At 33.8% G+C, this 15357-nt stretch overlaps 1 protein-coding gene and 1 long non-coding RNA gene across 2 annotated transcripts; one reads left to right on the top strand and one right to left on the bottom strand.

Annotated features, from left to right (window-relative positions):
- Nucleotides 1-890: 890 nt before the first annotated feature.
- Nucleotides 891-2742, bottom strand: LOC131630892 (uncharacterized). The gene is made up of 5 exons (XR_009292542.1): nt 2606-2742; nt 2443-2507; nt 2267-2340; nt 2093-2165; nt 891-1501 (listed from the first exon to the last, which is right to left on the bottom strand). It is a non-coding gene; the product is annotated as an uncharacterized LOC131630892 (long non-coding RNA).
- Nucleotides 2743-5268: 2526 nt separating this feature from the next.
- Nucleotides 5269-9790, top strand: LOC131630919 (uncharacterized). The gene is made up of 9 exons (XM_058901664.1): nt 5269-5669; nt 5780-5983; nt 6614-6671; nt 6874-6936; nt 7061-7136; nt 7377-7492; nt 9049-9138; nt 9236-9367; nt 9467-9790. Exons 1-9 carry the CDS (start codon nt 5332-5334, stop codon nt 9599-9601), a joined length of 1212 nt encoding a protein of 403 aa, XP_058757647.1. The 5' UTR covers nt 5269-5331; the 3' UTR covers nt 9602-9790.
- The last annotated feature ends 5567 nt before the right edge of the window (nt 9791-15357 follow it).

Here is a 15357-nt window from a genome sequence, read left to right as displayed (position 1 = left end):
TCGAAGGACTTATCAAATGGTTCATATGGTTTTAGACAGTGACATAGTTCTCTTTGAAAATGATAAAAGAATGAAAATAGATTCATATCTTTCAAACAAGAATTGTTGTAAGTATCATTGTCCAATGACATAGGAGGATTTTGTGAACATAATCTAATGGACTGAATGGAGACTTAGGCTGTAACAATTATATTCAGGTGGAAAATGGGGCTAAATGAGGAAGAGTAAGATGATCATGAAGAAAATTACTAAATTTAGAGAGGTTTGTAACACCTGCAATCTAACATTTTTTTCTTTTTCAGTCAAGCAAACTGTTCCCTTTAAGTAACGTGGCATGACACTTGGCATGCTACGTTAGCTTCCGTTAGAGCAAATAGAGTGCAGAAAACAAAATTGAGGACGAAAAATTTTAGGAGGACCATTCTTTGAAGAAAAATTTTATAGAGACTAAAATTGAATGATGAAATATTTCTGAAGACCCAAATAATTATTCGTATTACTTTTGAGATTATATAGATCACCAATATCAAACATTGATCTACTTCTTTTTATTTTACTTTGGTACTTTTGTTTTTTCTATATACCCGGTACGGGTACCGGTACGGAATACGACATTTTTAAAAAACTAAAGTACGGATACGTTAGTATAATACTTTAAAAATATAATTATAAAAATAATTAAGGAATTATATTATTTAAATAATAATAAAACAATAAAACTAAAAAATAGTTTGCTTAAAAAAAATTAATATTTATGCAATAACATAAATAAATCACACTTAAAAGTATCAATAAATTATAAACTCATGGCTGAATAACAATATTTTCTTCTCTAATATCATTAAAAAGTGCGGCTTCTATTTCAAGTTCATCGAGAGAAAGACTAGCAATTTCAAGAATACCAATTTCATCAAATAGATCTCATTCGTCTCCACTAATATCCCACATTTTTGTTGCTCATTCATTATAAACCTTACTCTTTCTCTGAGAGAAGATGGAGATTCGTATGAACAAAAACTTAAAAAGTTGGGTACGTGGTACCAAATGTGTACCGGTTGGTGTACCAAGTTAAAAATAAAATTAAAAAAATTGGTACGGCTTCGGTGCGTACCGGGTGAGTACCGTACGCGTACCGGTACCCGGTACCGGTACTTTACCTAAAATGGAGTACCCATGCTTCACAGATTAAATATAAGCATATGACACACTTTGCTCATAAACCAAATCTATGAGAAAATTAACCCATCTTGATCTTTTTTTCTTGTATTGACTTTATCATTGAACAGTTCAGCTCCAAACACTATCATGGGAAGCGTTGGAGTTGTCTTCATTCTGCACAAAACTTAAACTGCACAAAACGTTTGTGGACATATTTCAGGAATATCATATACATAGGTTGGCAACTGAGAATCTGAGATAAAGTCGACAGCGTTTAACTTGTTTATTGAGACCGTGGACGGACAACTTCGTAAAGCTTGCGCATAAGCATCTCTTCTTCCACCTAACAACCAGAACTTCAAAATTTAGGAGATTCAAGTTTTTGCAGGTGTCATGTGATTTACTTGTTCAAAATAATAATCAAGAAAGAAAAGTATGACTCTAGTTATTTCTTGAATATTTATACACAATAAATAAAAGAAAAGAAACATGTTCTGTATACATTGTAGCCAGCAACAAAATAGGAGGAACAAAGTATACATGGTCACAAACAGAGTGCCATATTATAAATTCAAGAGTATGAGCCAGAGCCAGAGCCAGCTTAGAGTTAGAGCAAAAAGATAACAAATGAAGTCATAATCATAAAACGAATCAAAATGAGAGAAAAATTTACAGCAGGCAACTGGAATGCGGTGATCTAGATCCATGGAGTAATAAAATTTACCTCGAGCTTAGAATCATATTGCAAAGATAAAGGAATTGCCTATATTGTGATATAAGCATCTCAATCTCAACCATAGGAGAAATCAGACAAAGAGTCAATGAATCAATGGGCAGGATTATAATGTTTCAAAAGATTGACATTGAATGAGCCAAAACTATGAGATGTTGAGTTTTCAATCACAAAATAAAATCACATTCCAAATATAAGAACCTGAAGTTTTTGCAATTGATGCAACATTGATCTGTATGCTTCCATAAGGACCTCATTCTGCTTATCCATATGCCTATTCATCAGAAACATAGAATAGAAAGCAATTTAAAAATTAGCTCATAGCAGAAAAATCGCATTCCGAAAAACACGAAAAAAAATAGATAAGAGGTATACTTCAACAGCTCTCCCGAGTGTCTTGGGTCAAATTTTGCAGGCTCCATTGGTATACAACAATTGAAGAGCAAAACCTGAATTACCAAGGAAACAGTTTGGCTTAACATGAAATCATGCTGAAACTGTATATAATCAATGTGAAAATCTAATAAGAGACATTGGCATTGGCATCTTACCAGTAATTTCACAAATTCAACACTGTACAACTCCGAATCCTAATCTGACACCTGAAAGTTCGACACTGACACATCGACACCAATAATAAAAATTAAACACAATCACAAATTTCGGACACAAACACACCTTAAGAAGGAAGGGGAACGAAGACGACGAACATACACAACGCAAGGAGCAGGAGCGGTGTGGCTGGATGGCGACGCCGGATGCGATATCAGATGCAGAACAACTCAGGCCGGCCGTATCACGTTTTTAGGTTTAACCACTTTCGGTTGGTTCGCGCTTCTAATTCAATACTAGTTCTACTTACACTTTTAATACATTTTTTAAACTATATTTTATTTATAATAAAAAGAAGATAAATTTAAAAAATGGAAAATACAAAATCAACAATATTTAAAAACATAATAAAAATATTAATAAATTTTGGTAATTTTTTTTCTTCTCAAAACCATATTTAATAAAAAATGAAAGAGTATTAACTAAAAATGGATTATGGATATTTGTGGGTCAAACATAGGTGAACATTAGGAATTTTTGAATAATGGATCCAGTGGAATCATTCAATTTCATCTTTTATTTTTTTTATTTTTTTTCTCTAATTATTGGTGTATGCAATGAATATTCAAATAATTGAATATTCAAATAATAGAGTGAAAACTATATTTCATTCTATTTCACTAGGTTTTATTTCGTTCTGTTCCGTTATGTTTTATCAATCTGACCATAACCTATGAGGTTAGTTTAGGAAACTTACCTATTTTAATAGGAAAAAATTGTTTGTTCATAATTTATGTGATTTAAAAGTTGAGTTGATATTCATTAGATAAGTCTTTTTGGATTTTTGTACGTTTTTTGGGTATTGGGATACTCATTATTCAAATGGGTAGATCCGAATTTTTGTATATTTATTTTGACAAGTTCTATATTGCAAAATCCACTATCAAAGTTCTATAATGGGGCCAGACTATGAAAACACTGTGATTTCCTTGTTATCCTCATCATATTGACTTGAGACTATGCATGACTTATAATAGCAATATAAGAGTTACACTGTAGTGCGGTCACTCTTGTTACACACATCTTCCTCTACCTCATCCAAAGCTAAAGCCTCTTTAGTTGTCTCATGTTCTAGGTTTGTTGCCTTTGAAACCAGTCTTGTCGACAAATGTGTTCATCAAGAGATTACTAAAATTGTTGAATTGTTCTATTTTGCTTCAAATGCCAATAGTTGAGCTTATAAATGAATCCAACTAAGCTTGATTTGGTTAGTTAGGTTTACCGATGTTGGATTATATTCAGCAACTAGGTCATTCAATGTTTGGATCATCAAGTTTGCATTAGAGATTAGTGATCCAGTCAACTTCATTTTATCAACAAGGTTCTTCATTTTTATAAGATACTGGTCGATCTTCATCTCTCATTTGAAACTATTGTGAAATACTAATTTGAGATAAATTGTTCTTAACTTTCTATATTACAATGCAACACTATATTACACAATGCAACACTATATTACAATATCAATAGTCGTGGATTTCCTTAGCCACCCAAAGAGATTTTTGCCACGAGCAATCCATTATTCATATTTTGGATTGACTTTCTTAGTTACAATGTCAAGGATCTTTGATTTCCTTAGCCACCCTAAGAGATTTTTGTGGGGTATGGGCTCCCTTCCTATGTGGAGAAAGACTCAAATATGAATAGTTCATTTGTCTCACTTATTTAAGTGAAGAGGATTAATTTAAAGTTGGAAAAGATAGAGAGGATATAAGGGTTCAAAAGAGAGAAAAGAGGAGAGAAACCTATTCCTATTTTTTTGCAACTAGTCTCATTAAATCAACGATCCCGGACTCCTTAACCATCAGATCGAGCTCAAATTTGGAGGGCAGATTCGCAACACCTGAATCTAACTATTGACCGTTCAAAGTTTTAAAACAAGGTTTGAACTGAGAGATATCTGCTTCGCACTGAAGCTGCAGATTTTGGTAAAGTTTTTTTGATTCTTATTTGTAAGATAGTTTACTTTGTGATTTGTGGTTGCTAGCAATAGTTTGTGAATCACTTTAAGACTTTCTTATACTTTTATTAGATTATAGTTGGACTATTTCTTTGGTCTAGATGACTCGTGATTTTTACTCTCATATTGAGAGATTTTCTTCGTTAAAATATTAATTGTTTTTGTGCATTTATTTGTTCGATTTTCTATCTTATATTTGTTGTTGATTTTCAAAGTTTTTATAAATGAGGAGAATATTACATCCATTGCATATTAGTACGTTATTATATTTTAATTTCACATCAATTTTTGCCTCGAACAATCCATTATTCATATTTTAGAATGACTTTCTTAATTATATCATTTGTGGTGACAAAATTCTGCTCCTATTATGCAACTATCAAGTTTGCAACAACTTCTAATTAATGTATGAACTAGTGACTTCCATAGTAGATAGTTATGGAAGATTGGATCCAAAGCCTTCAAGAAAGTGCTATGATACTAAGATAGAAATAGTGCATGATTAATTTATTTGTTTAACAAAATCCTTTTTTATACGCAATAAAGTTCCTATAATTAAGCTAGAAAACGTATTTATAATATAACCCGCACAATAAAATGAATTTTCTTTTTTTTGAGAAACATAGAATTTCAAACAACATGGAGAAGCCTCAAAATCGTGGCCAAATCTTCAACACATATAGACCAACTTTTGCAACATCCAATAACAATAATAATTAATAAATTTAAAAATTAGAAACAGGGACAAATCTACAACACAAAAGTTATAAACAAATAAATTAATACATAACTTTATTTTCCACAACATTTTAAAATTACATAAGCCAACACTGACACTGTTCTTGGTTGGTTTCATTTCACAATAGAAATGGCAACTTTCTCAAATTTCAACTTCACGTTATCTTTGAAGAATACTAAGTATCTGTCTGTGTTTCATGGATTCAGACACCAAAACCCAAATGGTTGTTTATTCAACAAATGTTTCCAATTTCAACCTCAGTCTATGTCTTCTAAGATGGTTTCAGCTACTTCAAACATAGCTTCTGATAACTATGTTGGAAGAAACACAACCAGAATTAATAGCAAGATTTCCACAACCTTGGATTCTTGTCTTGTGATTCCACCACCTATTTCCATCAAACCTAGGGCTATAATCAAATTCATTGGTGGTGCTTTCATTGGAGCTATTCCTCAACTTACTTATGGGTATTACTCTTTTCTTTCTTACCCTTTTGTTTTTTCAATATAAAGTTTGATTCTTTTTCATTGAAGTTGTATAATTTTATACGTTTTTTTGTTGTTGTTGCAAATTGTAGCTATTTGGTTGAGTTATTGGCTAAGGAAGGGTTTCTGGTTGTTGTGGTGCCTTACAATGTGACATTTGATCATTCTCTAGCTGCTAAACAAGTGTATGAGAGATTTCATACTTGTTTGGATACAATCCTCACATCTGGGTTGCCTCAATTCAGTTTGTCACCTGCTCAGCTTGGAGAGCTTCCTCTTTTCTCTGTTGGCCATAGGTATGTTGTTAGGTGGATTGTTTTGTTTCGGATGTAATATCGTGTCACATACACTTTCGGATTGAAGATGTGTTAGCAGTTATCAATGATTTGTGAATGTCATCCAAAGTTATACATTCCTGAGCAGATTGCGTGATTATGGTCACTTTATGGTCATTATCGGTCCCGTCCCCTTGTCTGAGCGAGATCACCATGCTATCAATGCCATTGTTTGTCTTGTCTAGATGTTTAAAGTCTGAAAATCTTTATTTGACTCAATGTTGAGTCAGCGAAACTGGTCAGAAGAGGTCGCCCAGCTAATTAATGCCAAGTTTGTCAAATAGTATAGGGAGACCGCTCACTCAATCATAGTGTCCGACCACGCTTGAGGTGGAGTCGAGCTCGCCTGTCTGATCATGCTTGAGGTGGATCCGAGCTCGCTCGTCCCTTTTGGAGTAACCTCCAAGGTTCTGATGAATCCCTGCTTAGGGAGTTGAAGTTGAGCGGACTTAAGTCGTTATAGATAATAGCGGTACAACTACAATGTCATTGTAGTGTTTGATGTCTGTGTGTTTGTGTCAGAGCTTTACCAATCTTATTGCAATTAAGGTCTAGTAACAGTTATCCTTGATGTTTGATTTTCGATTGTAGCAATGGTGCACTTCTTCAAGTACTCACAGGAAGCTTATTTTCTGAGAAATTACCCAAGGTTTGGATATTTTTTCGTTATGCTAAATTACAACACAACTTTATTTATCTATGCACATAAGGGTTTTAGCATTTCAAATCAACACTAAAAAGTATTTAACTAATTTGATGATTGTAAGCATATTTTATTTTCTTTAATAAAACTTATATAGTTAACATCAATTCAAGGAATGTGATGAAAAGATATGTATCTCTTATGAAAGGCAAATGCTGTAATAGCTTACAACAACAGACCAGCGACAGAGGCGGTTCCTTACTTTGAGCAGGTATTAACAACTTTCATACTTGTCGACTTGTCGTATGCTAATAATGTAATTTTACTAAGAGTCTTTATTAGTATAAGTTGTTCATGTCTATTGGTATCTAAAACTATGCATTGATGTCCTGCAGTTGGGTCCTGCAGTCAGCCAGATGATGCCGGTTGTGGAAGCAAATCCTATTCTGTCATTAGCAAGAAACGCACAAGGTATCTCCTCAGCTTGCGCTGGTTTTGAAATTCTGCACAGTTTGGCTTTTGGCTTTGTAGACTATTTCACTCCTTCAACTACCAACGTTTTCGAAAAGGAAGCATTGTCATCATTGCTAAATTTGTTAGAATGCGAAACATATTTACTTTGGATCAGGCTACTCTAAAGTTAGATTAACTAAAGGATTTATGTATCTATATTTGTATAATGATTATGCATGTCATCTTTAACCTGTGTAGGAGATGCATGGAAGATGATGCTGGATACTGTCGGGTCAGTTCTGCAGGAAAGCGAGCAGGAAGTTCTGAATTCTTTAACTAAATTTGTTGATCAGCTGCCTTTAGTGTTTAATGAGGTATATGTTAACTGTTGATTTTGGAGATTATATGAGGCTTTTTATTTCAATAAGTAACTGGTAGCATGTCGATACCAATCTTTTGAATAATAGGGATAGTAAATCCGGTAATTCCCCAAGCCTAAACCAAGAATAGCAAGTTGTTAAGAATACTACTCGATGATTAAGAATCAAAGGAGGATATGAGAGTTGAGAGAAAAAAGAAGGTTTGTTGATCAATATTCATATATCATTGCTGATGGTTACAACAACGGATATATAAATGTGATTTCATAGATAAGTACCAGTAAGGTCGGAGCTTGAGATAAACATACACAGAAAACACACGGTCACTTCTGTGCTTATCAGCTTGTTGGGACATTCTATTCTGGGCACACAGTAAATGAAACTTAAGAAGTTTGATTGCTTCATCTATAGCCATAAGAGTCTTGTCTACACTAGCAGTAGTGGCTGAACCAGGTAGACATGGTAGGTGAATGGGAGGTGGTCGGCCATACACAACCTCAAATGGAGTTGTATGAATGGAAGAAGGATAGTTAGCATTGTGCCACCATTCAGCTAAGGATAACCACTTATGCCATTGAGTAGGTTTGTCTGAACACATGCACCTCAAATAGGTTTCCAAGCATTTGTTAACCACCTCAGATTGGCCATCGGACTGAGAGTGATAAGCCATGGAGCTTGAATACATTGTCCAAAAATAATTGAGCAACATCTAGTGCAGTATAAGGGTGTGCCAATGCCATGAAATGAGCATATTTGCTAATCCTATCTACAACCCCAAATATAACCTGTTTCCATGCTGATGGAACTCCAAACTAGAGTAGGGATAGGCAATGGCTGTAATAAGCCTGGAGAAGCAGCTAAATCAGGTTTATTCTTCTGACATATTCCACATTTTTTCACATAATTGACAATGTCCATTGTCATACCCTTCCAATAAACCAAAGATTTGACTCTACTTGCAGTGACATCTTACCAAAATGACCTCCCACAACAGAGTCATGAAACCATTTAAGAATGGAAGCTATGATATCAAGATTAGAATCAACTACTAGTTTTCCCTTCTCAATTCTTCTCTAATCCAATAAAACTTGGAGTGAGAATGAGGAGCGTGCAACTCTTGTATAATTGTTTTGAGATGAGGATCCATTTACCAAGATAGCTTAATGGAGTCCAACAAATCTAGACTAGCATTGCTCAGAAACAAAGGTAATAGTTCTGCCCCAACTCTCCTTGATAAGGCATATAAGCAGCCACATTTGATGACCCTTCCTTGCATTGGATTTCAAACTCAAAACCCAATAGCTTAGCCAACATATGTATTAGAGGGAAAAGCTTGTGTCTAGCACAAGTGGTTGGCGTGCAGTGTGTGTGTTGTCAATTCTAGGTAATGAGTTTGATTCCTACTCATTAAAAAAGGGAAAACCTTGGAGATCAAAAAGGGAACCAGACCCATTTTGCCACCCCTACTTAAAACACACTCTTTTTACAAGTTTATGGTTATATATGTATGTATATAATTTCTTATTTATGTGTATATATATGTCTGTCAGGTCACACAAGGAGTCTCAGAGTTCAAACCGACACCATCAGAAAATCGTGACTGCTTTAAAACATCATACAATGTCAAACACACATTACTGGTTTGTCTGATGCCCTATATCTCAAAAAGTATAATTTTGATAGATGGATAGCATCGGCAAGTTCTGTCTGATTTTCTCTTTGTTTTCGTCTCTTTAGGTAAAATTCAATTCCGACACAATCGACGAGACAAATCTTCTCGAAGAAACACTCACGCCCCGTGTCGAGTCGTTCGGCGGAACGGTAGAAAAAGTAGAATTGAGTGGTAACCACATCACACCATGCATCCAGGTAAAACTTTTCTGCAAAATCCTTCATATAAAAACCTTATATTTCATTTAATTTAAATTCTTTTTCATTGCTTGGTGATTGATTACACACTGAGATCAGGAACCAAGATGGCAAGTAGGTAAATTGTATACTCCAGCAGATGCTGTTGCACAAAGGCTTAAATCTCTTTCTGTGAGTGATACTAGAATCCTTGCTAGAACCATTAGTGATTGGTTCAAACGTTTTGAGGATTGAAGTGCTAGTTAAGGAAGATTTGCTTTGCATAATACAAACTTACATGGTGTATATGTGTATTAATGATTCAAGAATGTAGAAAACAATCATAGTGTAAGATAACAACCATTATTAAGACTTAAAAATACTCATTTGATTGTTTATGAGAGCTAATGACACGATAATCCAATACAAATATAAATTCATCTATCTTGGTTTATTTTTTGCCATTTACTTTCTTCCTTTATTGCATTTCTTTATATTCATTACTTATTTTATTTCTTTTTTATACATTCACTAGATTTACTTACTAGCCTTTAATTAGAATTAGTTAGAGTATAAGAAATTTGAACTTGATGTAAAATTAAAAGTTTCAACTAAGAAACTTGACAATAAAAAAAATAGTTTCGAACAATAGAATAATATACAATTAGTGTAAACAAATTTATAATAAGAAAAAGATAAAACACGAGAATTTTGTGTATATTAGAATTAGAGTTTGACTTAATTCATTTATACAAAATCGACTTTTAAAATGCGAGATATATAATTTTTTAGGCTTTATTTTTAACCAATGTGGAAATTGAGTTTCTCCTAATACACCCCTCACGCCCAACACTATCGAATTGTCGATACGTGAGATTTGGTTTTTCTTATACACCCCCTCACGTCTAACACTCTTGGACTTGGCGTGTGGATATAATTGGCGGGTGGTCCGAATTGATAGGCTTTGACATGATATTAAAACTAGATTTTGACCTAATTCATCCTCATAAAACCGCATTGTAAGGTGAGAGATGTCACTTAATATAAAGTCTTTTCTTTTCAAGCTTTATCTTTTACCGATATGGGACTTAAGATTTTTCCAATACACCTGTAACACCCAACATTATTTGATTTGGTTGTATGGTTGAATTATATTCATTCACAATTTAAAATAATATTAGAGCCTATCGATCGGACCACGGGTCACTGGCCGTTTATATCCACACAACAGGTTCAATAGTGTCAGACGTGGGGTGTACTAAAAAAATCCCATGTCCTACAATAGTTACACATAGAGCTCGAAAATAGTTTATATTGAGTGACTTACCTTATCAGCCAATTTAGTTAGAATAAACTATAATTCTAATAGTTTATCCAATTCAATAAAACTGATTTTCTTTGAGAAGAAAATATCTCTCTAATTCATTATACTTCTAATAATTGGTACAAGAGATTACAAAGGAATTACAAGAAAATAGTCTCATAAGTTCACGAGAATAAACCCTATTTTTTAATTCAAGTGTTTTCAAATCTCTCAAATTCTTTATATATGAATCACATAAATCTAAGGTATTTAGAAATGTTTTTCAACCATGGTTCCAATGCCGTCGACTTTCAAGCTCCGCTGCACCACCAACTTCTATCCAACCTAACCACTACTCTGTGGCTTCAACGTCCTTTTAACGTCTTCCTACTTTTCTAGCAATCTCAAAATTTGTTTTCTTTTTCTCCATCACTTGAGCTTTTAAGACATATTTCCACAATTCTTCACCTTGAGTTTAAGTGTATGGTGATGATGCTCTATCCATCAACCGCCTTGTTGCTCTCTCTGATCTGAATCTTCAGTCAACAACTTTTATTAAGCCCAAGCCACGCTTGGACCTTGATCTTGCCACTTGCATCCACTACCTTTTCCTGTTTTGGTGTGTTGGTGGAGGATATGGGGATCAAAACGGTCTAAAGGGAGGGGGTTGAATCGACCATTCCACTAAAATCCATTTTAAAAAACATTTCTTTATGTAAAACCAGAGTTTTACTAATAGATGAGCAAATTACATGCTCTGAGGCTAATTGTTGATACCATAAGAGTATATTACAAACGAAGCGGCCATTTTATAAAACATACGATTAAATGGACATTACTGTTAACTCAGATTAACAACAATCACAAAAATCATAATTCAATTTTCACACAAAGCTCAAATTGAATTTCATTAACCGAATGACCAATCTAACAACAAGAGTTCATATAACAATAATTGTGAGAGAAAATGTTGAAATGACTAGATCTAAACTTTAATCACGAAATCGCTATGAATAGATAAATTCTAACATCGTGTTATTCTATGAAAGCAACGCAAACCCAAGCATGCAAGACTATACCGAAAATTAGAGAGAGAGAGAGAGAGAGAGAGAGAGAGAGAGAGAGAGAGAGAGAGAGAGAGAGAGAAGAGTACACCAGATATATAGTGGTTCAGCTCCATCGTCCTCACAGAAGCTTAATCCATTCTTCAATGGTTTTCCATTGAAAATTGTATTCTTCCGCTATAAAATAATATGACAATTGTTTATAGAAACTATACAACCACTTGATACAAGATACTCCTAAAAATAGCTAGTCTTCTTATCTTAATTCTCTGTTGTTGCATATGGTGCCTACTTCGCATATCTTGCAAGATCCACCTGATCTCGACTTAACTCTTCTAGAATCAATAATTATTTCAAACCTACGTCATGCTTCAACATTTACTCATTCCTACCGGTCTCTCGAACATTGACCTTTCTAAAGAACACAAAAACTCCGACTTTGTCTATCGGATTCCGTACATCATTACCAAAGCAACCTGGAGAAAATACTTCTTATTTTTCTTGCTGGATTGCCCAGCTTCAACAACACCACACAATCTAAATCTTTTCCTGCAAATCAAGAACTTGACAAACATTAACAAAGAACGAACCTACTCTACAATGCATCTCACATTCTCTAAGAATTGAGAAGAAATTGATGTTAATCTTGATATAGGTTGATAATGAGTTCAGATGTAAGAGATAGATGTGAAAAAGTGTTCTTTGAAAGTGATTTTACAAGTTTTTGAAAGACTTTCAAAGTTATGATTATCATCACTATAATAATTAAATCTTAACGGTGAGGGGGAGAGAAAATGATTTATATAGCTGTTTAAGATTATGCATAAAAATGAGTGAAAATAACTTGAGTCAAATAAGAAAAATGGTTTGAATCAAGAACTAAAAACTCAAATTCGAACCAAGTGTAACCTGTGATTCAAATCATACAAGACAAAATCAATGTATGAAGTCATGATTTGAATCAAGAATAACCTGTGATTTGAATCAAACACACTAATGATTTGAATTAAGTGTAACATTTAATTCAGATCATAGCAGACATAAGCAAAATCTAAATCATGATTCAAATCAAGTATAATATGTGATTCAAATCACAACGGTGCCATGATTCAAATCAAGTGTAATATGTGATTCAAATCATACAAGGCAGAAGCAAAATATGAATTTTCACATTCATGTTTGATTTAATTCATGCTCAACCTTGATTCGAGTCACACTTCTAAACATTGATTTTTTAGAGTAAATTGAAGTGTAATATTGAATCTAAAGTTGGTATGATAGGAATCATTCATACATGCGTTTCTTGACTCAAACAATCGACTAATTTGACATGAACCATATTGCATGGACTTTTATTAATGGTTTGATTTATGCATGCAAAAATATGATTCAATGCAAAATACCATTTAAAAAGCATTATACTCAATTCTAAGATATTTGCAAAGATCTAACTTAGATGAGACTCAATTATGAAAGTAATAATGGTGAATGATAATAAACGAGACAAACAACAAAATCAAAGTCCTAGAGGGTAGAGCAACTTCAGTACCCCCCTTTTGATGCCTGGCAAATTTGCATTGTAATTGAGTCGACATGAGCATTACGTATATTGTGATCAAGACTCTCCTTTGTGCTCCTCTTGAAACATTGCACCATATCAAATTTGCATAAAACACATAAATCAAATCTAGACTCACATTACAACTTCTCCACACAAGAGGGAGGGGGTGAATTACGTGACTTGGTAAAACGTGGTTTTGAAAACTTTTGGAAAACAAAATCAGAGTTCGAAAACATTTTGCAGCAGAAAGTAAATGGCAGCAAATAAAGAGTTTAAGAGAAGAAGGATAGCACCAAGAGATAAAAAGTCTCGGTAAAAAATAAAGAGACCTAATCCTCTCTCCAAGAATTGATCTTGAGAGTTTCCAATAGTACTTTGAGAGCTTTTAGTAGGAAAGACTTACAAACCCCTTTATACAAGGAAATGCTGGTTAATATTCTTGAGAGAATGTGGGCATTTGCATCTTTTCCTTATAATATTCTTTAGAGTGAAGCGGCCAATCGTCTTTCTCAATGATGGATCGAAGCAACAAGTTCTTTGTCCACAAACAAGAATCTTGGAGATGTAATTCTTCAAGCTTCCTTACACCTTGAGCTCAAAACCTTGGTTTTACGGGCTAACCAAAAACCTATGAAATTTTAACGCTGGATTGATCTCGAACTTGTGAAGTTTTTAATACCAGGCTGAGCTTCAACCTATCTTGGTTTTAATACCAGGATGACCGATGTGTGTAAACTGCAAGTGCACGGTTGTGTCAAGTAGTAAAAAATATAGATCCCACATAAAGATGTGTGATTACAATCTTTACTCCAATAGTATTTATCTAAAGCGATCAAACTGAGTTTGAGTGACTGCAAATTAAAATTGTAAAATAAGAAATGATTAAAAACGAGACTGGGATTATGATCATCATTCAAGACTTACCCCTAAGGCTATTTATGTTTGCATTGTGAAAAGTTCTAGGTCTTTTTTATAGAAAATTAGATAAAGATGTGCGACACCCACTTTCGTGGCATACACATCTAAATGAGTTTCAAGCACAACTATGTATATCAATCAAGAGCTCATGCCTTGTCACGTGACGACGCATTCTTGATTGTTTCTCAACTGAGATCAAGTTGCCTTGTCAGTGGTGCCACGAACTCATTAATTTAGTAATTCGTGTTTGGATGTCGAATCATTATCTTTCGATACATGATCGACATTTGTTTTGACTTTGCTTTAAAACTGACATAATCTTGGATTGGCATTCAAATTCTAAAATAAAGAAACCTACATTTTTCACAAGTACAAATAAATAACTTAGTAGATGTTTGTCATGAGAAGGACTCTCACAACCCCATACTCTTAAGGATCCACTCACTCATGGTGAGATGAACAACAACTATGAATAAGTTTAAGAACATCGCATAAAAATAAATAAATGGAAAATAACTAAAGTAATAACAAACTAAAGATGAAAAAGAAGGCTAGATTATACTAAAGAGAACTGGAAATTACAAAAGATTACTAATAATTTAAGCTAAAAACAAAGAACAAAAGTTTGGAATGTTGTAGTGAAAGATGATACAAGTGATGAAGCTTAAGCGCATTTTTATACTAATTCTAGACTTTAGTCATCCATTACTAGCATTAAATTCGAGCAAACCAATCATTAGTTGCTTAGCTATGCAGTTTTTAATGTTACAATAGCTTAAAAGTCACAAAAGAAGCCAAAAGATAAACATTTCGTAACTGACTGAGGACTAACACGGGACAGGTCAGGAAACACTGACTGGCTGTGTCAGCCTCATTTTGCTTGTATGGAGAGGGAACAAAGCGGGTAAAACTACTTGTATCATGGGACACGGCCAAGTCGTGCTGCCCTCAGAATTTATGTATGGGAAGTATCAAGATTTGTGCAATCTTGAGACTTTTTCGTTTCGATTCACTTCATCAACCTCTTATTTCCTGAAACAAAGAAAGGAAAAAAAAGCATAAAAGCGAACTAAAAATGATAAAAACACACATGAAATAGAAGGGAAAACACACAATAAACATGAAACATTTACCACTTATCAAATACCCCTAAAATTGAACCGTT

This window comes from Vicia villosa, unplaced genomic scaffold (genome assembly GCF_029867415.1).
Source record: "Vicia villosa cultivar HV-30 ecotype Madison, WI unplaced genomic scaffold, Vvil1.0 ctg.000747F_1_1, whole genome shotgun sequence".
Taxonomy (NCBI): domain Eukaryota; kingdom Viridiplantae; phylum Streptophyta; class Magnoliopsida; order Fabales; family Fabaceae; genus Vicia; species Vicia villosa.
The sequence above is the reverse complement of the archived record's forward strand: the minus strand, read 5'-3'. Positions and strand labels throughout refer to the sequence as shown.

Bases quoted from the DNA above. Each gene is read 5' to 3' on its own strand.
- LOC131630919 (XM_058901664.1), top strand. From the start codon at position 5,332: ATGGCAACTTTCTCAAATTTCAACTTCACGTTATCTTTGAAGAATACT. The intron at 5,984-6,613 runs GTATGTTGTTAG...TTTCGATTGTAG, and splicing joins CTTTTCTCTGTTGGCCATAG to CAATGGTGCACTTCTTCAAG. The intron at 9,139-9,235 runs GTTTGTCTGATG...TCGTCTCTTTAG, and splicing joins ATGTCAAACACACATTACTG to GTAAAATTCAATTCCGACAC.